At 44.9% G+C, this 25,668-nt stretch overlaps 1 protein-coding gene across 1 annotated transcript in view; it reads right to left on the minus strand.

Moving 5' to 3' along the window:
• Positions 1 to 25,668, minus strand: part of lhx6a (LIM homeobox 6a) — a 64,647-nt gene that overhangs the window by 20,430 nt on the left and 18,549 nt on the right. Inside the window, exon 6 of the mRNA XM_059943774.1 lies at positions 2,327 to 2,547. Coding sequence (XP_059799757.1) covers positions 2,327 to 2,547 — 221 coding nt within the window. The remainder of the gene's footprint in view (positions 1 to 2,326; positions 2,548 to 25,668) is intronic.

Raw genomic sequence — 25,668 nt, forward strand, 5'->3', positions numbered from 1 at the left:
GATCTGGACTAGAAAGAAAGATGATAGGTCAGAGTAAGAAATTGGGGAGGGGGAGGAAGACGTACAAGGTAGTATTGATAGGTGAAACCTGAGGGGGAGGGAGTAAAGAGTGGGAGGTTGATTGGGGAAAGAGATAAATAGATGGAGGAGGAGAAGTCTGATAGGCGAGGAAGACGACCATGGAAGAAAAGGAAGAAGGAGCCATGATGTTGTTGAACTAACGAGCGTTATCTGACCACATTGGTTTATGAGCCAGTGTTTTGCCAGAAAGATCTGCTGAGTCAAACACATTTCCCATCGGTTTGATAACAGATACCTCATAGAAGTATCATCATCATTATGTGCCATATCATTTGATGAGGGTGAGCACAGTCTTTCCATGACCAAGATTGTTCTTGGCAAATTTTTCTGCAGAAGTGCTTTGCTATTGCCGCCTTCTGGGCGGTGTCTTTACAAGACGGGTGACCCCAGCCATTATCAATTCTCTTCAGAGATCGTCTGCCCGGTGTCAGTGGTCACATAGCCAGGACTTGTGACATGCACCCGCTGTTCGTACGACCATCCACTACCTGCTCCCATGGCTTCATGTGACCCTGACTGGGGCTAAGCAAGTGCTACACCTTGCCCAAGGGTGACCTGCAGGCTAGTGGAGGGAAGGAATGCTTTATGCCTCATTAGGTAGAAACGCATCTCCACTCAGACACCCTCATTAAGAGTCTCTTAAATTAAGGACCCCCATCACCCAAGTCATGCCTCGTTATAATTGTTACAATCAGGAAGATGGTATAAAAGCATGAAGACACACATTCAGTGATTAAGGAACAGCTTCTCCCCCTCTGCCATCCAATTTCTGAATGGACATTGAACCCACAAATACTCCCTCACTACTTTTTTTATTTCTATTTTTGAACTACTTGTTTAATCTAACTAATCGATATAGATACAACATTTTTTCCTCTATTATGCATTGCAGTGTGTTGCAGCCATGTGCATATGCGGTGATACCAAACCCAGTTCTGAGTCTGACGCTAGGTCTTAGCAGCCAGTTATGTAATTGGAGTTGTAGAACACAGAACACAGTACGAGTTAATCAGCTCACTATGTTGAGCCAATCTTTTAACCTACTCCAAGACCAATCCAACTCTTCCCTCCCACATCACCCCCCATTTTTCTATCATCCATGTTCCCGTCTAGGAGTCTCTCAGATGCCCCTGATGTATCTGTCTCTATCACCACCCCTGGCAATGTCATCCATAGGAAAGTTCGAAATAAACTTATTATCAAACTGTCTTGAGATCAATTTTTTTGTGGGAGCAGTTACAGGAAAATAGAAAAATGCAGGAGATTATACTAGTGGGACCTTTCATTGGAAGCAAACGTAACCAATAAACAGTGGAGATAATCGACTAAAATTTAGAGGCAAACATTTGGGAGCTCACACACAAAATGCCGGAGGAACTCAACAGATCAGGCAGCACCTATGGAAATGAATAGACAGTGGACATCTCAGGCTGAGACCCTTCTTCAGGACCAAGAAGAAAGAAATCAGAATAAGAAGGTGGGAGATTTTTTGGGGGGGGAGAGTACAGGCTGGCAGGTGAGAGGTGACAAGAGGTGAGGGGGGATGAAGTGCGAAGCTGGGAGGTGAACCTTCATGGGGGGGGAGCGTTTCCCCAGGCTGGAACCAAGGTCACTGTCAAAAAATAAGGGGTCCAGTACTGCGGATTTACCATGACGACGAGACATTCCTTCCGGGGGAGGTGGATAGTTGAGGAGACACGCCGAGGCTGGGCCACCACTGAAGACAGAGCGATAGATCTGGTAGCCACAGCTGGAGAGGTAACACATAAACCACAGACTTATGGAGTGGTGCAGTGGGTATTGAGGGGGCAGATTGTCTTTGCGGACCCCAATTCTTTATTTGGGGATGTTCTGATGTATCCAGGCCCCAGTGAGGAATCCGTCCCCTCACCATCTCCGATGGCGCAGTAAACTGCTCCGCGGCTGGCGGCGCCCACAGCTCGCCCCTCCGCCTCTGGGGCAGAACTACAACCCCTCCAGGTTTGGCCGTAGGACCCAGGCAGGGGCATTAACCTGGTCCCAGTGAACAAACTCTCCCCTTGACAATGGTTGAGGGAATTCGCCTGAAGCCACAGCAGGGGAGGTAGGAGTCTGGTGCAGCCAAGGAGGAATTGGGGAGCGAGGGAAGGTGAGCGTTGAATAGCTGTCAAGGTGCGCGAGTTTGGGGAGGAGGAAGAGTGTTTGAAGTGGGGTTGGGGAAGGCGTGGAAGAGGTTAGGAGAGGGATCCGTTGTCCCCTGGTTTACCGTTCTCCGCTGCCTGCTTCAGGTTCTCCAGCATGGTGTCGTAGTGGATTCTGCAGAGAACCTTCTCCTCGACCAGACCGAACTCCTCGCCGGTGGAGAGTTGCCTTTTACACGAGAAACAGGCGAAGCAGGCGAGGTGGTAGGCGTTGCCCCGCGCCCGGCGCACCCAGTCACTGGCGTAGATCTGGCGCCCACAGCGGGCACACGTCGTCCCGAACCGGCTGCAAGACACCAAGCAACAGATCAGGGGAGGGCAGGTTGGGTTCCCTCCCCAGGGGTCGGGCACAGGACGTGGTGCCTCGCAACGGGGGTCCTGCGGGGTCAGGCACCCCCGTCACAATACCACCCCACATTGCCCACCCCTCCCATCATTCCCCACCGCAGCATCCCATCCCTGGATACCAGACTATGCTCCCCTCCCACTCCCTTTCTCCTCAACGATTTCCCGCCTCCCGCCTCTCCCACCCAAGCCTCTATCTCTCCCACCCAAGCCTCTATCTCTCCCATTCTCTTCAACCCTCACCCTCACACTCCCCACGTTTGCCCCTCCTTTTTTCCCGCACCTTCTGAGTAAATTTATTATCAAAGTGCGCAGACGTCACCATATATAACTCTGAGATTCATTTCCCTCGGGCATTCACAGTAAACACAAAGAAACGCGAGAGAGTCAACGAAAGACTACCAGCAAGGTGGACAAATAACCAATGTGCCGAAGGCAACAAGAAGTAATAAATAGATAGGTAATAAAAATCATGCACGAGATGAAGAGTCCACAGGTTGTGGGAAGGGATTAGCGTCGGGGTGAGTGGAGTTATCCACTGTGGTGGAAGGATGAAGGACAAGGACTGTTCCTGACCCTGAGGCTCCTGTCCCTCCTGTCTGATGGCAGCAGCGGGAAGAGTGGATGGTCTGGATTGAGGGGGTCCTTGATGACGGACGCTGCTTTCCTTCTCCTCTTGCCCACGCCACCCACCTCCCCCTCCCCCTCCCCTGTCGCAGTGAGTGGGGATATCTCTCTCGCCCCGCTGCTCGAACAACGTGACGCTCTCCCGACTCCCTGGCCCGTACAAAACGGTTCCATATGTGCGGGCGGGGCTGGCTCTGACTCGGGAGGCGCGTCCCCAGGGGTCGTTAACCCAGGGGGTCTGGGGAGTCCCAGCCGTGTCCCCCCGGGTCCCAGCGCTTGGGAGGCGCAGCCGAAACCCAGACGGTGCAACAAGGTGTTTATAACCCAACCTGCAGAGGTTATTTTTCATGGAGTTGTGTTTATTTGTGTGAGGAAAGCCATGACGGTATTAATCATCTCTTACAGGCCTGAGCGCCGACAACTGTTCCGTCTCACAGTCCCAACCTTAACCCTTTCGCTGCTGAATCTCAAGGCTGAGAAAATCCCTGGTTGCATTACCGACTGTCACTTTCGTTCGGCCCGTCAAGTCACAGAACAAACCCTAAACTTTCTTGTCACCTACCGTTCCCAACATTCCGACACACTAGGGGCAAGTTGTAGCGGCCAATTAACCCACCGTGGTAGGGTGTGGAGGGGGGGGGGCGGACCCGGAGCAAACTTCTCTTTAATGTTGAAAGCGAAACCGCATCCAGCACTTACGCCGAGGGCCAGTCCCGCGCTCTCGCCACCCTCTCTAGGTGAAGAAAATGAGGATTTTCAAATCTAACTGTGCTGAACCCGCCGTGCCACACGGTTAAATTCCCTCCGCTGTCTGTGGGGAGTTTGCACGCTCTCCCCGTGACAGCGTGGGTTTCCTCCGGGTGCTCCGCTTTCTTCCCACAGTCCAAGGATCTGCCGGTCAGCAGATTAATTGGTCACAAGCTTGTAACTGGTCTCGTGGAAGGTCCTGTTAGCGTGTCGCGTCTCTAATTAAATCGATGTGTCTGGTTTCCTGCTACGGCGTTTCCATTGTATTTTAGACACAGCAGCGAGCACACGGGTACATCACTGGAACTTTAGCCCACAATTCAGTATCAAATTAACTTAATTAGCTATCAAATGTCCAACTAAACTCAACCTTCTGCCGTCGCGATGTCCATACCCTCCCGCTTCCCTCACACTCACGTGCCTGTCTAAGCCTCCATCGTATATACCCTCTGCACTAATCCAGCAGAATGCAGAATTCCTAGCAACGGGATTCAGGGCGGGGGCTCGGGGTCGCCTCGAGGTGACAGCTCCCCCGCATCCTCAAAAAGCGACGCCTCAGAAAGGCGGAGTCCGTCATGAAGGACGCCCATCACCCAGGACTTGCCCTCTTCTCGTTGCTACCGACAAGGAGATGGGTCAGGAGTCTGGCACACGCACCCAATGTTCTAGGAACAGCTTCTTCCGCGCCGACATCAGATTTCAGAATGGACAATGAACTCATGAATATTATCTCACTGTTTTTATTTTTGCTCTCTTTTTGGAACCACATTGAATTGACGTACTGTTTGTATACAATGCCGTACGGAGTCTTAGGCACATGAGTATATATCTAGGGTGCACAGTGCTGTAATTGTCAACGAGTTTGTAAATCTGGCGGGAGCAAGGGTGTGGTGAATAGTGAGAGTGGGACACCGCGGGACGGGTTAGGGGCAGGTGCGGATGCACGCACACCCAGCCCTGAGACACCAGACAAGGCTGTTTGATAAACAGTTGGTTTATTGATCATTACAGAATGTCTCCCTGGTGCTTCCTGCTCTGTCCCCGCTCCCTTCCCCTTTTCCCAATCATGATACCCCTCCCTCTGCTCTCTTCCCACTCTCAGTCCACAATAGAGACCCATATCAGAATCAGGTTTATTATCACTCACATACGCCATGATTTTTTTTACAGCAGCAGTACAGTGCAATGCATAAAATTACTACAGTACTGTGTAAGTGTTGGGCAGCCCAGCGATATATATGTGCCTAAGACTTTTGCACAGTGCTGTATATATGTAAAAACACCCTATATATATGTTATAGTTTTTATTATATATTGCAATGTACTGCTGCCACAAAACTACATATATTACGAAATATGCCAGTTATATTAAACCTGATTCTAAATCAAATAAAAAAGTTCAAAGTTCAAAGTAAATTTATTATCAAAGTACATACTGTGTCATCCTACACTACCTTGAGATTCATTTTCTTGCAGGCATTCACAGTAGAACAAAGAAATACAATAGAATGTTTTGAAAAATTACCCCCAAAGACTGACAAACGTGCAAAAGACAAACTGTGCAAATAAAATAATAATAAACAAGTAAAACGAATACTGAGAACACGAGTTGTAGTGTCCTTGAAAGTGACTCCACAGGTTGTAGAATCAGTTCAGAGTTGAGGAGAGTGAAGTTATCCACTCAAATGTACACTAGGCTTGGACAAATAAGCCAATGGCTGTTTTACTGTGAGCCAGTACACGAACGTAGCGTGTAACTGGGTGACTCTCGTCTAGACGATTTCACAGTGAAGTTTAATGGCATCTTTGTGAATATTTGGAAAATACAAATCTTGCAATGCAGAGGTGTTTGGGTACTTAGCAATTTTCAAACCTCTTTGTATTTAATGTGTGTGCTTTCAGAAACTGGAGAGTTGGGTTCAACCAAAAACAGAGACGATTCAGTAGTGAATGATAACTTGAATAATAGACAGGAAAATAACAAGCCACGAGGGGCCACGAAATGAGAGGGAACAGAAACAAAGGACAACAGGTAACGAGGTAAACTTCAGGCAGGGGGACTGAAAGCTCGGAGCAACTGGTTGAGGCCGGCTGGTTCGATGAGTGAACGAGGTCTGTGCATGAGAATTGGGTTAAATAGGCTGCAGGCCACGAGTCTGGAGCGAGCGGCAGGTGCCGGCTGGGATGCGTCAGTGGGTGCAAGACTGACACATGAATTATCAATGTAAGTGTTTATTATGACTAAGTAATTACATCTGATTAAATCACAGCGTTTAATCCCTGCTTGGGAAGTTACAGAAGTGTTTTCCATTTTCATTTTACGTTCTTTCTCATTTTTATTCTCCACGCACAGTTTTATTTTTTGTATTGTTATTCTTTGCAAAATGACTTGATTGTGTTAACTTAGGTGAAGTGCGTGAACTGTAAAAACGTAAGTGTGAAATTGTCTCTTTTTGTTCTTTACGGATGTTCCCTATAGTGGGGGAATCTGGGACCAAAGGGCACAACCGCAAAATAGAGGGGCGTCCGTTTAGAACAGAGATGAGAGGGGATTTCTTTAGCCAGAGAGTGGTGAATCTGTGGAACTGCTTGCCACAGACGGCTGTAGAGGCCATATTATTGAACATATTTAAAGCGGACGTTGATAGGCTCTTGATTAGTCAGGCATCGCCGGTTACAAAGAGAAGGCAGGAGAACGGGGTTGAGAGGGATAATAAATCGGCCATGTTGGAATGGTGGGGCAGACTCGATGGGCCAAATGGCCTAATTCTGCTCCTACATTGTTGACTACATAATTAATTCAGATAAAGTCGCGTCGTTTATTTCCCGCTTGGTAAGTGATCCGCTGTTCTCTATTTTCCATTTTATGCTCTTTCACGTTTTTATTTTCATCAGACAATTTATTTTTCACTACCGGATACAAGACTCAAGATAGTTTAAAGTCATTTCCAGAACACAGGTGTAAAAGAGAACGAAGTATGTGTTAGTCCGGATCCGATGCAGCACCAAAACACGGTAAGATAACGAATACAATAGTGATAATATAAATACATAAGATAGCTTACATACATTGACTGATTGTATGTCCATTAAGTGACACTAGGCACAGGAATGTCTGTACATAAGGTGACTCTGACAGGAAGTGATAAGGTAGTGGTGGTTGGGGGTGTGGAGGGGAGGGTTGGTGGGTGGAGGTATTGATCAGCCTCACTGCTTGGGGAAAGTAACTGTTTCTGACTCTGGTGGCCTGGCGTGGGGGCTACGTAGCCCCCTCCCAGAGGGTAAGATTGCTATCCATTTGAAAATAACTTCTATGTGGCTGAAGGTCTGCAAAAACCAATCATCGGAATGAAATCATAAACACAAGAGATTCCGCAGATGCTGGAAATCCAAAGCAACCCACACAAAATGCTGGAGGAACTCAGCAGTTATGGAAATGAACAAGCAGTGGCCGATCCTCCTTCGGGGCTGGAAAGGAAGAGGGAGGATGCCAGAATAAAAAGGTGGGGAGAGGGGAAGAGGGGTAGCTAGAGGGTGACAGGAGAAACCAGGTGTGTGGGAAAGGGAAAGGGCTGGAGAGGAAAGTGGACCAGAGGAAAAAGGGAAGAAGGAGGGGTACCGGGGGGTGGGGGGGGGGTGAGAAGAATGGTCTCTTAGTTCTTTCTCCAATACAGTTCTGTACGGAATGCCCAGCGACAACACTAACGGCAGAAAATTGTGCTGCATTTTCAATGTCTTCTCATTTAATCTGAATAATAAATAAAACGGGTTCGTGGACTCACACCCAATTATGTAAAAGTAACAGACTTTATCGATTTAAATAAATATAATTATCTCGGCTCAAGCGCGAGAACGCGTCGAGCGAACACTAAAGCGTTGCGACTTTACGAAGCCGATCTCCGGACTTCTCTCCCAGTAGCGAGAGCATATCCCATTGCACAAACAAAGGCCAATTGGCCGCCGACCCTTCAAGCCTGTAATTTGGAAGCAGTTGTCCTTTAAAACACTGGTAATTGCTTTGATTTTATGATACGTGTTTTCATTAGGAACGCTGTTTGGCTGCGCTCAGCGAAGGACAGACGAGGTCCAAGACATCCCTATCCTTACAGCATTCCGCGTGTATTTTGGTATTTCTGTAGCATCTTAGAAATACTGTATGGCTTGTAACTTTGCTTTGGCTAATGGCAAGAATTTAAATGCAGCTTCTTTGCCAAGCTGTCAACTAGAACAACAAATACCTCGAACAGAAACACAATTCCCCCCCCCCCACACACACACACACACACACACACACACACACACACACACACACACAGACAATATCGCTTCCCCATTGACCCAGCAGTGCGTGGTACCTCCGGAGCTGGGTGTATGAGGAGATGGGGAATGGGAACACAATGTCGATACTGTGCACTCTGCACCCATTCACAGTAATCCTCCCTCTGAAATTATGTTCAACCCTGCTCCCCGCCCCGCCCCAGAGATGACGGTGGCTCATTGCTGACCAGTGCCAACCCGCGGTGCTACAATAACTGACCTACTGACACAGATATACACACGCACACATGCACACATACACACACATACACACGTACACACACACATATATACACACACATATACACACATATACATACACACATACACACGTACACATACACACACACAAACATACGCACACACATATACACAAGTACAGGCATATACACACATACACATGTACACACATATACACACATACACGCACATATATACACGTACACATACACACATACACATGTACACGCACACATATACACACATACACACGTACACATACACACAAACATACATACACACATACACACATATATACACACACTAAATCACACACAGACTCACACATATACACATACGTACACAGACACGCACACACACAAACATACAGACACTCACATAACAACACTCACATGCTACGATGCACCCACAACACATTCATACACACACACTCACACACACACAGCCATACAGGCACACACACATCACACACAGTCACACATACACACAGCTACACAAACATACACACACCCTCAATCTCTTTCACACACACACACTCACACCTACATGCACCCACTCACCTCCACACACACACTCACTCTCTCACTCACAAGCATATATACACACTGACACACACACAGTACGACACACACTCACTCTCACACATACACACACACACACGTACACACACAGGCACACACTACGACACATACACTCACCTTCTGTCTCTCTCTCTCTCTCACTGATTACACATTACACATGCACACACACACAGACACACAGAATTGACAATACTCGATATGTTTTTTTAAGATGAATTCCTGATCTGCCAGGTCTGACGAAGTTGGCTTTCTCTGACATTATGACAGTGACTCCATCACTTGAAAAGAAGAATTGTGCATGGACATAAGTTCAATAAATGTCCCAGAGAAACGCCCAACAGCAGTGGGCTGTCTGTAGTGCTGGTTGTGAGGTTTGGAAGTGGGTGGGGAGGATTTAGTGGACTGGCAAGTATATAATCATTGAATATTCTAGGGCTATAATGTTCAAAGGCTGCAGCCCATAAAGACGACATATGTTGCTCTGTGCTTTGTTCGGTCTCATTCCGCCTTATGTCCAAGCAGAATATTATTGCAGGAAGCGATATGCGATGGGAAACATAATAGTTTCTCACAAACTAAAAAAAGGAAATCAGTCTTTAAAGGGTAATAGAATCCAGAAGTTGTTATTGTTGCAATTTTTCCGATCAATCAAAACAAATAGGAATTTAAGTTATTTTCAAAAATCAACATTTCTAACAATGGAGTATTTTTAGAAATTTGTTAAAACGATTATAGTGGGCATATCCTTAGCTTAAAGCCTATAGTTTATTTCTTTTAAGGTAAAGACAGGTTTATTTAGCTGTCAGTAATGTAGATTTATAGTCAGAGAACTGATATACCAGGCTTCCTGTTCCATTGCCAAGGTCCATCTGCAAGATCCGTATTAAAGATATTAAATCCCAAATGATGAATGTACTCCCTCCCTCTGTTAACCACTCGTTCAGAAACACTGCCCCATTATATACACTGCCACTAGATTGTCCGTTTATCAAAGATGGTTTACAAAGCCATCATATAAATGTACAAACAGTAGGGAAAGTAGACCGGGGCTGTCTAAAATTGATCCAAAATGGCTACAGCACCTTTGGCCTTGAACCAGAAGGTCGACGGTTTTAATCTTACACTGGAGCCTACCCAATAGGCAAAAGCTTGCAAGCAGGCTTCTTCCCTGCTGTTAGGTGAGACTAGATCTGGAGGCCATGGATTAAGGGTGAAAGGTGAACTGTTTAAGGGAAATAAAGGGGAACCGTCTTCACTCAGAGGGTGGTGAGAGTGTGGAACGAACTGCCCGCGGAAGTGGTGGATGCAGGTTCGATTTCAATATTTAAGAGAAGTTTGCACAGTATGTGGATGGGAGGGGTATGGAGGGCTATGCTCCAGGTGCAGGTAGATGGGACTAAGCAGGATCATAGTTTGGCACAGACTAAATGGGCTGAAGGGCCTGTTTTTCTGTTGTAGTTTACCGTGACTCCTTAACAAGGGAGTGCAGCTGAGTTAGAATAACCAAAGAGATACTATCCCACTGATCCGAGGAGCAGGGGCAATGTCTTCAGCCAAGCCAACAATCAAGCAGTACGTGGCCTCTGTCAGAGCAGACAGCAACCATTCTTCCCCAGCCAACTGCCTCTCAAAAGCAGAACGCTGAAATCCAAAAACCATGAGAACAAAAACATACTCAGAGAACATAGAACATTACAGCACAATGTTGTGACAACCCCTTAACCTACTCTCAAATCAACCTAACCCTTCCCTCCCACATTGCCCTCCATTTTCCTATTATTCATGTCCCTAATGCCTCTACCGCCACCCGTGGCTGGGCGTTTCATTCACCCACCACTCTCTGTGCAAATACCTACCTCTGACATCCCCCCCCTTACACTTTTCTCCAAATATCTTAAAATTACTCCCCCCAGCAATAGTTACTTCCACCCTGAGTGAAAGGTTCTGCCTTTCCACTAGATCGCTACCAAGAAATGCTCAAGAAAGATCAAAATTTCCTAATTTTTCTTTTAGTGATCTGCTGAATTCATCGTCAATGTGCATATTCAGACTGGTTTGGATTAACTCTGCTTAGGATGCCTTTAATTTGTTTTGATGGCATTACATAAACTACTACAGTTATTTTATCCAATCAAATTGCAGGAAGTGGAAAGGTCGCCTTGGAGACGCTAACAGCTGTTCAATCCGGCATTCCGTGGTTGCACTTTTACCGGAGTTGCCATCGTGAGTGGCGCGGTAGCGTAGCAGTTCGCACTACGCTGTACAGCACCGGCAAACTGGGTTCAATTCCTGGCACTGTAAGGTCTGTAAGGATTTTGTACATTCTTCCTGTAACCATGTGGGTTTCCTCCTGGTGCTCGGGTTTCCTCCCACAGTCCAAAGGTGTACCGGTTGGTAGGTCACATGGGCTGTAATTGAATGGTGCCACTCGTAGACCTATTACTGTGCTGGATCGCTAATTAAGTAAATAAATATCTCACTGCAACTGGCACTATGGGTAGAACCATTGCATCATGGCTCAGAGACCCTGACCTTGAATACTGTCTGTGTGGAGTTTGCACAATTTCCCTGTGATCATGGGGGTTTCCCTAAATGCCCCTGGTGTCTGCCACCTCTCTACAATGCACAGGTTGGTCGAGATACAAGTGGAACAAAGAGTTGCGCATCCAGCAGCCCACCTGTCTTAACTCTAGCCTAATCACAGGACAATTTACAGTGACCCAATTACCTACCAACCGGTATGTCTTTGGACTGTGGGAAGAAACCAGAGCACCCAGAGGAAACCCACACATTCACAGGGAGAACACATAAACTCCTTATAGAGGATGCCGGAATTGAACTCTGAACTCCGATGCCTTGAGCTTTTTTAGCACTGTTCTAACCACTACGCTCCTGTGGCAATAGGTTGCTCTAGGTTCAAGATTTAATCAGGATCTTAATGCAGAGAATAGGTACCCTGTGGCGGTGCAAGATAGTTTGTTGTCATTCTTCAGTACACAAGTGTAAAGGAGAATGAAATGATTGTTATTCCCGATCCAAAGCAGCATTAAAAAGCACAACAAACATAAAAAACAGAATAAGTATAATCACAAAAGCAAGTCTATAAAACACAATATACAAGTAACTGTTATATACATATTGATTGGGTGACCATAAAATAACACTAGGCACAGGAGTGTCTGTACATAAGGTGACTCTGACAGGAAGTGATAAAGTAGTGGTGGTTGGGGGTGTGGAGGGGAGGGTTAGTGGGTGGAGGTGTTGATCAGCCTCACTGCTTGGGGAAAGTAACTGTTTCTGAGTCTGGTGAGCCTGGTCTGGGTGTTACGTAGCCTCCTCCCTGATGGAGAGGGACGAACATTCTATGTTTGCCCCCCATGTAGGATTTGGGGAAGGGAGGGTTGATTGGGTTGTGGGGAGGGAATAAAGTGAGTACTCTAAGTTTAATGTTCAGCGGGTACTTGGTTGTCAGTGCAGATGTACTGATCTGAAAACCCCATTTCCACACCAAATGACTTGGCGAGTAGAGTTTCAAAGGACATTGGCATCATCGCAGAATCAGAATCAGATTTCTTATATTTTTATTTGGAGATACAGCGTGGAGCAGGCCCTTCTGGCCCCAACGAGCCACAGCTCTCAGCAACTCACCTATTTAACCCTCGCCCAATCACAGGACAATTTATAGTGAACAATTAACCTACTAACTGGTATATCTTTGGACTGTCGGAGGAAACCGGAGCACCCGGAGGAAACACACATACTCATAGAAAGGACGTCAAACTTCTTACAGACAGTGTCGGAATTGAACTCTGACCTCCGGTACCCCAAATTGTCATAGCGCTGCGCTAACCCCTACAGTACACAATGTAACTGTTGTTTTGCCCCTGTAGCACAATGCAATGCATAAAATATGCAATAAATTACAATAAGAAATATGTATTATAAAGACTGAATAGGTAAAAATAGAGCAAAATTCTGAGGTAGTGTTCATGGGTTTATTGTCCATTCAAAAATCTGATGATGGAGGGGAAGAACTGTTCTTGAAATGTTGAGTATGTGGTTTCAGGAGTCTGTACCTCCTCCCTGATGGTAGCAATGAGAAGAGGGCATGTCCTGGGTGATGCAGGTCCTTAATGATGGATACTGTCTTTTGAGGCACCACCTATAGAAGATGCCCTCGATGCTGGGGAGGCTGGTGCCCATGATGGAGCTGGCTGAGTTTACAACTTTCTGCAGCTTTTTCTGATCCTGTGCTGTGGCCCCTCCGTACCAGATGGTTAGACTGCTCTCCTTGGTGTATCTGTAGAAATTTGCTAGTCTTTGGCGACATAATGGATCTCTTCAAGCTCCAAATGAAGTATAGCTGCTGGCATGCCTTTTTTTTTTGTGATTGGTTCAATATGTTGAGTCCAGGGCAGACCTACAGCTCCATACACCTGCCTGACAGTTCAACTGCTGAAAGGACTCTCTCCAGAGGCAAACGCACAAAGGGGGACACTCCAAACGGTATGAAAGATGGCAAAGGAGGACGAGGAGGTTCTATCTCCTGATGTGCGCCTGTCTCTAGAAATTATTTTCCGTTGATTCAGTGTTTTAAATCTGAATTCAAAACAGTTCCGTCTCAAGTTCCACTCAAGTGAAATCACCATTTGTCGAGTCCCAAAGTGAAACCGCATCGCTGTACTGTACACAGAATCAGTCCTGTGCAAAATGTCTTCTTCAAAGTGCTCCAAGCAACGTTTCCAGCCAGTAAATACACTGGCAAATGCTATGCAGGTCTTTGATAAATATTTAAAAACATTCCTTTAAAATATCTATTATATGACAGGCAGTGAATGCGCATTCCTTTCAAAACGTTAATTAGAAACATCTAAACACGAGTTTAACTTTTTGATTGAGGTTTTTATTTCTCTAAAATGAGTAACAGTCAGGCCAAAAGGAAGAACATATCGAATGAAAGGCAATTAAAGCTCAAATTTCAAACCAATAGAAATATTCTGAAGTTTTTGGATTCGTAGTTAATACATCTCAAGTCACTTGCATTTTTACCCAGCACCTGACCTGCCGAGTATTTCTAGTATCTTTTAGCTTTTGCTGCATTTAACCTTGTCTTTCCAGATGTCAGGGTGGAGATACGTCTCTACCAAAGGAGGTGTAAAGCGCTCCTTCCCCCTGCTGGCCTGCAGGTCACCCTTGAGCAAGCTGTAGCACCTGCTCAGCCCCCCGATCAGGGTCAGGTGAAACCATGGGATCAGATGGTGGATGGTTGTATGAGCAGCCGGTGCATATCACAAGTCCTGGTTATGTGACCACTGACACCGGGTAGACAATCTCTGAAGGGTATTAATAATGTCTGGGGTCCCCGTACTAAGACACTGCCCAGAAGGCATTCGCAAACCACTTCTGTAGAAAATTTGCCAAGAATATTCATGGTCAAAGACCATGAGTGCCCACATCATATGACACGGCACATAACAAGCAAACAAGCCTTGCCTTTAAATATGAAATTTGCAGATTAGAGTCAGTTCTGGCAACTGTTCACAGCTGAGTCTGCAGCAAATATTCGAAATAGTCAAACAACAAAGAAAAACAAAATATTGTTAAAACTAACAATAACTTTATAGTGACGTTGATCAAGAGGGCTTAACGGTGCAGTATTTGCAGTATAGAAAAGGTAGATTTGATAAGGCAGAAATCCAGGCCAGCATGAACTAGATGGGCTGAAGGGCCTGTTTCTGTGCTCTGGTCCTCTATGACTCTAATAAAGCTCTTTAAAAAATGTTTAATTTATTTTAGTGATCCAGCACAGAGCACTCTTTCAGCCCTTTGAGCCATGCCATCCCAGCAACCCCAATTAACCCAAGCCTCATCACAGGACAACTTGCAATGACCAAAATTCACCTTTTCATCTGTGGACTGTGGGAGGAAACTGGAGCACCCAGAGGAAACCCACACAGGAAAAACATACAAGCTCCTTACATCTGGTACGGGAATTCCGGACTCCGGAACGCCCTGAGCTGTGATACTATTGCGTTAACTGCTATGTTACCATGGTGTCCAAATTGTGTAACGCTGTTAGCACTCGTGGATGATTGTGATAGCTCAGTCCCTGCTTTACAAGCAAGATTCAGATCAGATTCCAATTTATTTATCACGAGTACATTGAAACATACAGTGAAATGTGGCGTTTGCATCAACAGCCAACACAATTCAAGGACATGTTGAACGAAACAGACGTACTGATAATCAAGTTCATGTTGATTATCATTCAGCTGTACACATGTATACCGCTAAACGAAACAACGTTCCTCTGGACCAAAGTGGGCAACACAGTACGTGCAACTCACACACACACAGCACATGAAGTAATAATACCACAAATCAATTAACAAATAATAAAATATATTTCAGCAGATTGATATTTAGAATAAGGTGCACTTACAAGACAAGTTAAAAATAAAACAGTACAACACAACTGGTGCTTCATACATAATGAGCCCTGGGTGGTGGCAGGGAGTTCAGTGGCCTCATGGCCTGGGGGAAGAAGCTGTTTCCATCCTAACAGTCCTTGTCCTAACGAAAGTTCCATTTGTTCAAACAATGAAAGAACTACAGAAACAACAGTCAACTATCACTTATTTCTCGCTCACCAATCGCTTCCCCTTCAATCTAGCTTCAATAAATCAGGCACTTGAGTTGTTTGGATTAGAGAGCATGTCTTATGAAGAAACGCTGAGTGAACTGGGGCTTTTCTCTCTGGAGTGAAGGAGGATGAGAGGTGACTTGACAGAGGTGTACGAGATGGAAAGAGGCATCGGTAGGGTGGACAGTCAGAGACTTTTTCCCAGAGCAGAGATGGTTTATTTCATCATTTTTATTCTTTATAATTGTTGAATTTTGTTTTTGTTGCATGTTGCACTCTGACCAACACATCATAGCAAATTATAATGTTATCTTTTTTGAATCTATTCAAAACTGTAACATTAATTTCCTCTGTTCCCACTAGGCTCTGGAATAATTATCTCATAACTTGAATTTATTGTATTTGAATTGAAAGGAAAAAAAAAGAAATTAGCACAACAAGGTAATGTAATGTGTATACGTGGGAACTGTTATCAGAAAAAAGGCTAAGGGTGTGTTTAATACATGCAAATGTATGTGGAGAATAAGATTGATACTTAATCATTTGAAGGTGATTGGAGGAAAGAACAGGGGGGCTGTCAGAGGCAGGTTTTTATACGGAGAGTGGTGGGTGTGTTCGTACACACTACCATGGGTGGTGGTAGAGGCAGACATTTGGGACATTTAAGAGGCTCTTAGATAGGCTCAAGGATGACAGAAAAATAGAGAGTGATGTGCCATGTAAGAAGAAAGGATTAGATTGATCTTGGAGTAGGTTAAATGCTCAGAAAAACTTAGAGGGCCAAAGGGTCTGTACTGTGTTGTAGACTTCTACACTCAGTGGCCACTTTATTAGGCACACCTGTACACCTGCTCGTTAATGCAAATATCTAATCAGCCAATCATGTGGCAGCAACTCAATGCATGAAAGCAGGCAGATGTGGTCAAGAGGTTCAGTTGTTGTTCAGACCCAACATCAGAATGGGGAAGAAATGTGATCCAAGTGACTTTGACTGTGGAATGATTGTTGGTGCCAGATGGGGTGGTTTGAGTATCTCAGAAACTGTTGAGCTCCTGGGATTTTCACACAGTCTCCAGAGTTTACAGGGAATGGTGTGAAACACCAAAAACACCGAGTGAGTGGCAGTTCTGTGGGTGAAAATGCTTTGTTAATGAGAGAGGTCAGAGGTGACAACCAGACTGATTCAAGCTGACAGGAAGGCGACACTGACTCAAATGGGTTTCAACAGTGGTGTGCTGAAGAGCATCCCTGAGTGCACAACATGTTGAACCTTGAAGTGGACGGGCTACAGCAGCAGAAGGCCATGTGCATTGACTCAGTGGCCATGTTATTAGGTACAGGTATGTATTCTGACAACAATTCAAGCAACAGGACAAATCAGAAAGCTTGGGTACAGGGTGAATCAAGGTGGTGGGATCCAAGCCCCAGATCTTACCGAAGTGACAGAACCCTATGTTTGGACGATGATCTAGGCACTGAGCAAGATTGAAAAGATCAGGGAGTCGGGGCCTGAGGCAAGGGTCGGGCTGGTTCAGCTAAGGGTCTGGAGATCAGAGCACTATTTATTTCCATTTACTCTTTGCATGATTTGTTTTTTTTCCTGCACATTGGATGTTTGACAGGCTTTTTTTAATTAGTTCTTTTGGGTTTCTTTTGTTAAGGAGACAAATCTTGAGATCGTATAATGTATACATACTTTGATAATAGATGTACTTTGAACTTTTGCATGTAAAATTAACACGGAGATCCTCTCTAAGGTTCAGGAGACGACAGAAGTGAAGAAGGCACAGAAACTAGTGCAATTCAAGCAAATAATGCATTTGAAATTTCCTCGAGTGTACATTCTGTCTTCTATCTTCAAGCTTTGTTTAATTTATCCTTTCAACAAGATATAACCTCCAGTTATGCAATAGGATTGTTGCATCTCAGGATTTCGTAATTCCCTAATTCCATTTTCATGAAATGCTGTATTATTCTGAAGGGCTATAATCTTATCTTTTTTCAAATCTTGTCAATTCAAACTGCAAAATTAATTTCTTATGTTTTAGTTAGGCTCTGGAATAAGCATTTTTCAACTGGAATTTATTCTGTTTGAATAGAAAAATGATGAAATGATTGTGAGAGGATTATGTAATGTGTACGTGTACTGAACTGTTATCAGAATCTCGGCTGAGGGAGTATCTGATAGAGAAGGGAATCTCTGCCTTATTGGTTACTACCAGATTTCAGACAAGTGTTGCAGTCAATGTTCAGCCTGAACGAATGCATCTCATTTCACTTTAAGCTTGCAAGATGATTTTAATGGACTTTATAAAACCTGAGATAATTGGATTGGGTTGTCAATACTACATTACATCACCAGTTTTAAGGGAATATGTCTATTTCCATAATTCCAATATTGTGTGAATGTTAAAACCAATAAAAAAAATCTTATCTTGGCTTCAGTATCCAGACTATAATTGGTAAAAGATTGCCTTGTGGGCATTTGGCTTCAGTCTGTACATCATGTAGTGAAACGTGAACTTGGTCGACAGAGAAAGGCCAGGTCTGGTGCCAAAAAGGTGCCAAGTTTGGCTGCCACGCCAATAGTGCAGCTATGTCAGAGCCAAAACATTTCATATTTTTGTGAGTAATCTGCCCTTTCACCAGTTCCATTGGAACCAGGACTTTGATGTCTCAGTTTACATCCGGGGAACTCTTCCCTCTGGTGTTTTGCAACATTGCTCATGTGGTAACAACGTGATTAAACTGAGCAGATGTTTGATTTCTTTGAGTTCAGAACATGAAAGCGTCTGATTTATTCACTGGAGTTTGCACGTAAAATTAACTCAGTGATCCTAATCTCTAAGGTTCAGGAGACAACAGAAGTGGAGAAGGAGTAGGAACTAGTACAATTCAAGTAAATAATGTGTTTGAAACCTCCTTGAGTACATAACATAGTTAAGGATATTGTAGGACAAGGAGTGATGAATCTGATTACAACTCAAATGAATGTTACAGTCTGCAGATGTAACAGCTGGGGGAGTGGTGCCATATTTAGGAATGCATGACGGAATTGTGAATAAACACAGGGGATTCTGCAGATGCTGGAAATCCAGAGCAACACACACAAAATGCTGGTGGAACTCAGCAGGTCAGGCAGCGTCTATGAAGAGGAATAGACATTTGATGTTTCGGGCCGAGACCCTTCACCAGGACTGGATAGAAAGGGGGAAGAAGACAGAATAAGAAGGGGAGGAAGGATGCTGTTAATCAAATGTTAATGACAGTTAGGCAGCATTACCACAGTGTAGAAAGATTACAAACAAGGAAATGAAACCCATACTATATCATACGCAGCGATGAAATGAAGTGGCGGGGCCAGGGCACAAGACCTGTTTGGCTAATTTAAGTGCCGAGTCAGATTAAAAATAATAAGGTTTGGAAGCCGAGGGTGAAGGAGGGCTGGAGCTCACTACTCTAGGAGGCTTCACTCACCTCAGCCCTGAACTGGCTCTGTGGCTGTGGCCTGCAGCCATTGGGCTCCTGGACTGGTTTCAGCACTGAAGTGACCCTGCGGCTGTGGACTCACTCAGAGACTCTGCGATTCACACTCCCAGTGATATCTGTTTACTTTTTTATCGTTGGTGCAATTTGTCCTTTTTTCACATATTGGGTGTTTGACTATCTTTGCTGTTTGGGGTTTTTGCTGTTTATTTGTTTTGTGGGTGCCTACAAGAACCTCAAGGTTGTATATAGTATACACACTTCGATAACAAATGTACTTTGAATTTCTCATCAGTGGTGATCGATTCTGAACTGCTTTACACGATGTTACATTCCCACTGCATGGTTAAAAAATGGCCTAACACTAAATGGTGCAATTATAGATGCTCAGCACGGATCAGATGGGCCAATGGGCCTGTTCCTGTGCTGCAGCTTCTATGACTGTGGCTCAATTTTTTTCTGAATGTGTTGGTTCTGCTTCAAGTGGGTGGAACATGATTATCCGACTTAACATTGGAGCCTGAAGCAGAAAATCAGAATCAGGTTTATTATCACTGATATATGTGGCGAAATGTGTTGTTTTGTGGCAGCGGGACAGTAATTCACTACAAATTACAAGATATATAAATTAAATAATTAGTGCAGAAAGAGAGCAAAGGTAGTGAGGTAGTGTTCATGAGTTGGTTCGTTGTCCATACAGAAATCTGATGGTGGAGGAGAAGAAGCTGTTCCTAAACTGTTGCATGTGTCTCTTCAGCTTGTGGTACCTTCTCTCCGATGGTAGTAACAGGAAGAGAGCACAGCCTGGGTGATGGGGGTCCTTAATGATTGATGCCACCTTTTTGAGGCATCGCCTTTAGACTATCTCCTCGATGGTGAGGAGGGCTGCGCCCATGATGAAACTGGCTGAATTTACAACTTTCCAATCCAGTGCGGTGGCCTCTCCATACCAGACTGTGATGTAACCAGCTAGAATGCTCTTCGTGATGCATGAGAGGTGTAGAGGACATAAAAGGACATACTCTTTTTCCCTGAGAGGGTTGTCTAGGACTATTATGGAACAGAATACCTTGGAGATGCAAGTGAAAGTGGCATCTCAGCTAGATAGGTAGGCGGCGAAGAGGGAGTCTGAAAAGCTGACCTTGGTTTGTGCATTTGTGTATAGGAGTTGGGAAAAAGACTCTGACTGTCCACTCTATCTATGTCTCTTATCATCTTGTACAGCTCTCATCCTTCCTCACTCCAAAGAGAAAAGCCCTAGCTTGCTCAACCTTTTCTCATAGGGAATGCAATCAAATCCAGGCAGTATCCTGCTAAACCTCCTCTGCAGTCTCTCTAAAGTTTCCTCAGCCTTCCTAAAATGAGGCATACAGAACTGAACGCAATTCTTAAAACTGTGTTCTAACCAGACTTTTATAGAACTTGTGGTGCTTGAACTTAATCCCGTGACTAATGAAGACCAACACATCATACACCTTATTAACCACCTATCAATATGCGTCACAGATTTGAGGGATCTATGTATGTGGGCCCCAAGATCCCTCTATTCCTCCACACTGTAGGAATCCTACAGATATGCTACAGAAAGTATCCTGATGAGTTGTGTATCAGCCTGGTATAGCAACTTTTCTAACTCCTCCATGGATGGTGTCAAGTCCAGCAGTGACAGGAGGAGGGTTGAGCATGGAGCTAGCAACCCCATCCCATAAACACCCAGAGCTACAGAAATGGCAACAGAAGCTCCAAGGACCTCATTCTTGGGAGAGGAAGGATCTTTAATGGGTTGTACCTGGAGACAACGTGACAGAATGGCCCGGGACAGAGGAACCTGGTGAGTGTCTGTCGGTGGCTTATGCCCCAGTAGAGGTAATGGCTTAAGAAGAAGAAACTGCCCCTATTGTAGATGGTAAGTAGACTTTTACAGAATGCAGAAAGAATAATGCTGAAGAAGAAGAAGACGGCAACTGCTTTGCTCTTGTACGTTTACATCAAATTGCCTCTCGTCCTCCATCACTCCAAAGAGAAAAGTCCCAGCTCACTCAACCTTTCCTCATAAGACATGCTCTCTAATGCAGGCAGCGTCCTGGTAAATCTCATCTGCAGTCGCTCGAAAGCTATAATGATGTGGCCAGAACTGCGTGTGATCCAACGGGAGTTTTATAGAGCTGCAACACTGCTCTTTTATTACCATGCACACTGTTTACTCGGTGAGTTTCACAAAAGCAAAAAAATCTCATCACACCTTGGTGTGGTCAACTATAAACTAACTTTAATCATGTTAAGCTACTTAGTTTTCTCAGTAAAAATAATTTAATACACTGTGTGGCCACTTTATTGGATACACCTGTACACCTGCTCATTAATGCAAATACAGGTGTCCCCCGCTCTACGAATATTCACTTTATGCCACTTCGTTTGTACAAAAGACCTACATTAGTAACCGGTTTTCGCATTACAAAGAGGATTTTCGTTTTTACGAAAAATTTCCCCATATAAATGAATGGTTCTTCGCTTAACGCCATTTCTGCTTAAGAAAGGTTTCATAGGAACGCTCTAAAGGGGGGGACATCAGTATCTAATCAGCTGATCATGTGGCAGCAGCCCAACACATAAAAGCATGCAGCCATGGTCAAGAGGTTGACCAAAGAGTTGACCAAACATCAGAATTGGGAAGAGATGTGATCTAAGTGACTTTGATCATGGAATAATTGTTGGCGCCAGACAGGGTGGTTGGAGTGTCTCAGAAACTGCTGATCTCCTGGGATTTTTACACACAACAGTCTCTGGAGTTTACAGAGAATGGTGCAAAAAAACACATCCAGTGAGTAGCAGTTCTGTGGGTGGAAATGCTTGTTAATGAGAGAGGTCGGAGGAGAATGGCCAGACTGGTTCAAGCTGACAGGGAGGTGACAGTAACTCCAATAACCACGTGTTACAACAGTGGTGTGCAGAAGAGCATCTCTGAATGCACAACGTGTTGGACCTTGAAGTGGATGGGCTACAGCATCACAAGGCCATGAACATACACTCAGTGGCCACTTTAACAGCTACCTCTTGTACCTCCTGTATCTAATTAAGTGGCTATAGGGAATATAATCACTGTCTTCTGTTTTACTTTTTGTTTTTCACATTGTTCTCTGTAATCTCATGAGATTGTTGTGCATGAAAATCCCAGCAGATTAGCAGTTTCTGAATTACTCAAACCACCCCATCTGGCACCAACAACCTTTCCATAGTCAAAGTCACTTAGATCATATTTCTCCCCCTGTCTAGTGTTTTTCCTGAACAACAACTGAACCTCTTGACCATATCTGCTTGCTTTTATGCACTGAGTTTCTACCACATGATTGGCCGATTAGATATTAGCATCAACAAATTCCATGACATATGTCAATGATATTAAACCTGATTTTGATAATGAAAAGCAAACAAACAATTCATGGAACATAAACCGCAGAGTTCCTGAGAGTAAGTCCACAGCCATAGAGTCAGGTCAGCACTGAGACGAGTACCAATGGCTACAGGCAGGTGCAGGTCAGTGCCGTAGCCAGTCCAGGAGCCCGATGACTGCAGGCCACAGCCACAGGGCAGGTCAGCGCTGTAGCCAGTCCAGGAGCCCGATGACTGCAGGCCACAGCCACAGGGCAGGTCAGTGCTGTAGCCAGTCCAGGAGCTCGATGACTACAGGCCACAGCCACAGGGCAGGTCAGCGCTGTAGCCAGTCCAGGAGCCCGATGACTGCAGGCCACAGCCACAGGGCAGGTCAGCGCTGTAGCCAGTCCAGGAGCCGGATGACTGCAGGCCACAGCCACAGGGCAGGTCAGTGCTGTAGTCAGTCCAGGAGCCCGATGACTGCAGGCCACAGCCACAGGGCAGGTCAGTGCTGTAGTCAGTCCAGGAGCCCGATGACTGCAGGCCACAGCCACAGGGCAGGTCAGCGCTGTAGCCAGTCCAGGAGCCCGATGACTGCAGGCCACAGCCACAGGGCAGGTCAGCGCTGTAGCCAGTCCAGGAGCCCGATGGCTACAGGCCACAGCCACAGGGCAGGTCAGCGCTGAGGCGAGTGCAGATGGCTGCAGAATCATCTCAGTACTGAGGTGAGTAGAGCCTCATGGAGCAGAAAGCCGAACACTGGTTCAAATATATTGAAAATGAATACATTCTTTAGTTTATATCAAATTAAAACTTTTTGGAAAATATTTGAAACGATCAATGTGTGAAATGTCACTAACTGCATGGAGATTATTTGCCCATACAATGGCAGGCCGGTCTGACCTCCCACAGGGGGGATACACAGCTGCTAATTCTTCTGTAAATTCCAGTTTAATCCAAGGAAAATCAGATTGGAAATAATATGGGAGGTACTAATAAAGAAGATTGTTTTCCCATCTCTAAAGAAGACAAGCTGTTACTGCACTAAACTGATAAATGAAGAATTTGATCTGCAGACTGGTTTCTGATTGAACTTTATAACTGAGGCTTTAGAAGGCATTCGGTAGACCACATATGGAGTATTGTGACCAGTTCTGGGCCCCTTATCTTGAGAATGGATGTGCTGGCCTTCAAGAGGGTCCAGAGGAGGTTTACGAGAATGATCCTGGAAATGAAAGGGTTAATATATTATGAGTGTTTGATGGTTGTGGCCCTGTACTCACTGATGTTTTGAAGAATGAGGAGAAATCTCAATAAAACCTATCAAATATTGAAAGACCTAGATAGGGTGGGTATGGAGAGGATGTTTCCTATTGTGGCAGGGTCTCATGCCAGAGGGCACAGCCTCAGAAGAGATGAACATCCCTGTGGAACAGAGATGAAGAGACATTCCTTTAGCCAGGGGGTGGGGAATCTGTGGAATTCATTGCCACAGACAGCTGTGGAAGCCAAGTCACTGGGTATATTTAAAATGGAACTTGATAGGTTCTTGATTAATAAGGGTGTCAAAAGTTATGGGGAGAAGACAGGAGAATGGGCATTGAGGGACAATAAATGAGTCATGATCAAATGGCAGAATAGATGCAATGGGCCAAATGGCCTAATCCTGTTCTTACATTGCATGGTCTAACTTACATGGGAGGTAGTTGTCATCTTAAACCACTTTGCCTGCTCCAGAAGAGCAGTTTAACAACAATGTGCACACGCTGCTCTCACAGAGTCCAGTCACTCCAACAGGTTAACCTTCCAAATTTCCGAATCACACAGCCAAAATCCTTGCAGCCCTGAGACAGCAGAGGAGTACAACAATCCAAACTACTGCCAATCCCACTTCCTGGAATCAATTTCCACAGCCATCCATAACGTAAAGCTCACTCACTACCACAATGTATCATGCATTTGAATATAGTGTGGTGTAAACAAAGAGCATTTTTTTTAAAGTCAAAATAAATATCGCAAGTAAGGAAAAGAAACTTCACAGGGTGAAATGCCTCCTCAATGATGTATATATTTATTCAAAATTCATTTCTGAAGTTTGACTTGTGTTGCTATTTAAATGTTATTTCCAGAACACCATCAATATGAGAGTCACATTCAGATCAAAATGAATACACTGATCAGAGGACTGAGTTGAACAGAAATCACCGCAGTGCAACTTAAGCCATTTGGCCCATTTAACCCATGCTAGCCTTTCATAAGACTAAACAGCTAGTCTCCTGCCCTAACTCTTAGCTCAGTAAATTTTGCTTGGAAAGCCATGGTTGAGTTAGTTTCCATGACCATAGAGTCAGAGAGTCATACATCATGGACACAGGACCTTCAGCCCATCTAGTCCAAGATGCCCCATCCTAGCTTGTTCTACTGGCCAGTGTTTGGCCACTCACCCTTTCGGGTAGTGATGTCATGATGGTATCCCATACATAATCACAGCACAAGAAGCTGCATTACACTGTTGGTTAAAGATTAGTTTTATTTGTCATCTGTACTTTGAAGCAGACCGTGAACTGTGCCATTTCCCAACGTCAACGACCAACAGTGACGATGTGCTGGGGGCAGCCTGTAAAAGTGTCATCACACCTCCAGTGCTGACACAGCACGTCCACAATTCACTATCCCTAACCTGTACATCGTTGAAATGTGGGAGGAAGCCGGAGCTGCTGGTCAAGGGGAGAATGTACAAACACCTTACAGACAGAGGTGGGAATTGAACTCCATAAAGTTTCACACTACCAGCCTACCCTTGGTTGTTCAGTCAATCACCTTAAATCAGTGCCTGGTAGACCCCCATTCCTTCACCAATGGGAACAATATCTTTACAGTTTCAACTAAGATTCTTCACAACTGTTCTCCGAAGCATCCTTTCAATCTCGTCCGCTGCTAGGAAAGCCTCCTCAGTTTCTCTGCTCTACCAAGGATCAATTTTATTCCCCAGCACATTTCCATGGAGTAGGAATTTGTTGTGGTGTGTTGGTCATTAAACTATTATAAT

Source organism: Hypanus sabinus, chromosome 18, assembly GCF_030144855.1.
Source record: "Hypanus sabinus isolate sHypSab1 chromosome 18, sHypSab1.hap1, whole genome shotgun sequence".
Classification (NCBI taxonomy): Eukaryota; Metazoa; Chordata; class Chondrichthyes; order Myliobatiformes; family Dasyatidae; genus Hypanus; species Hypanus sabinus.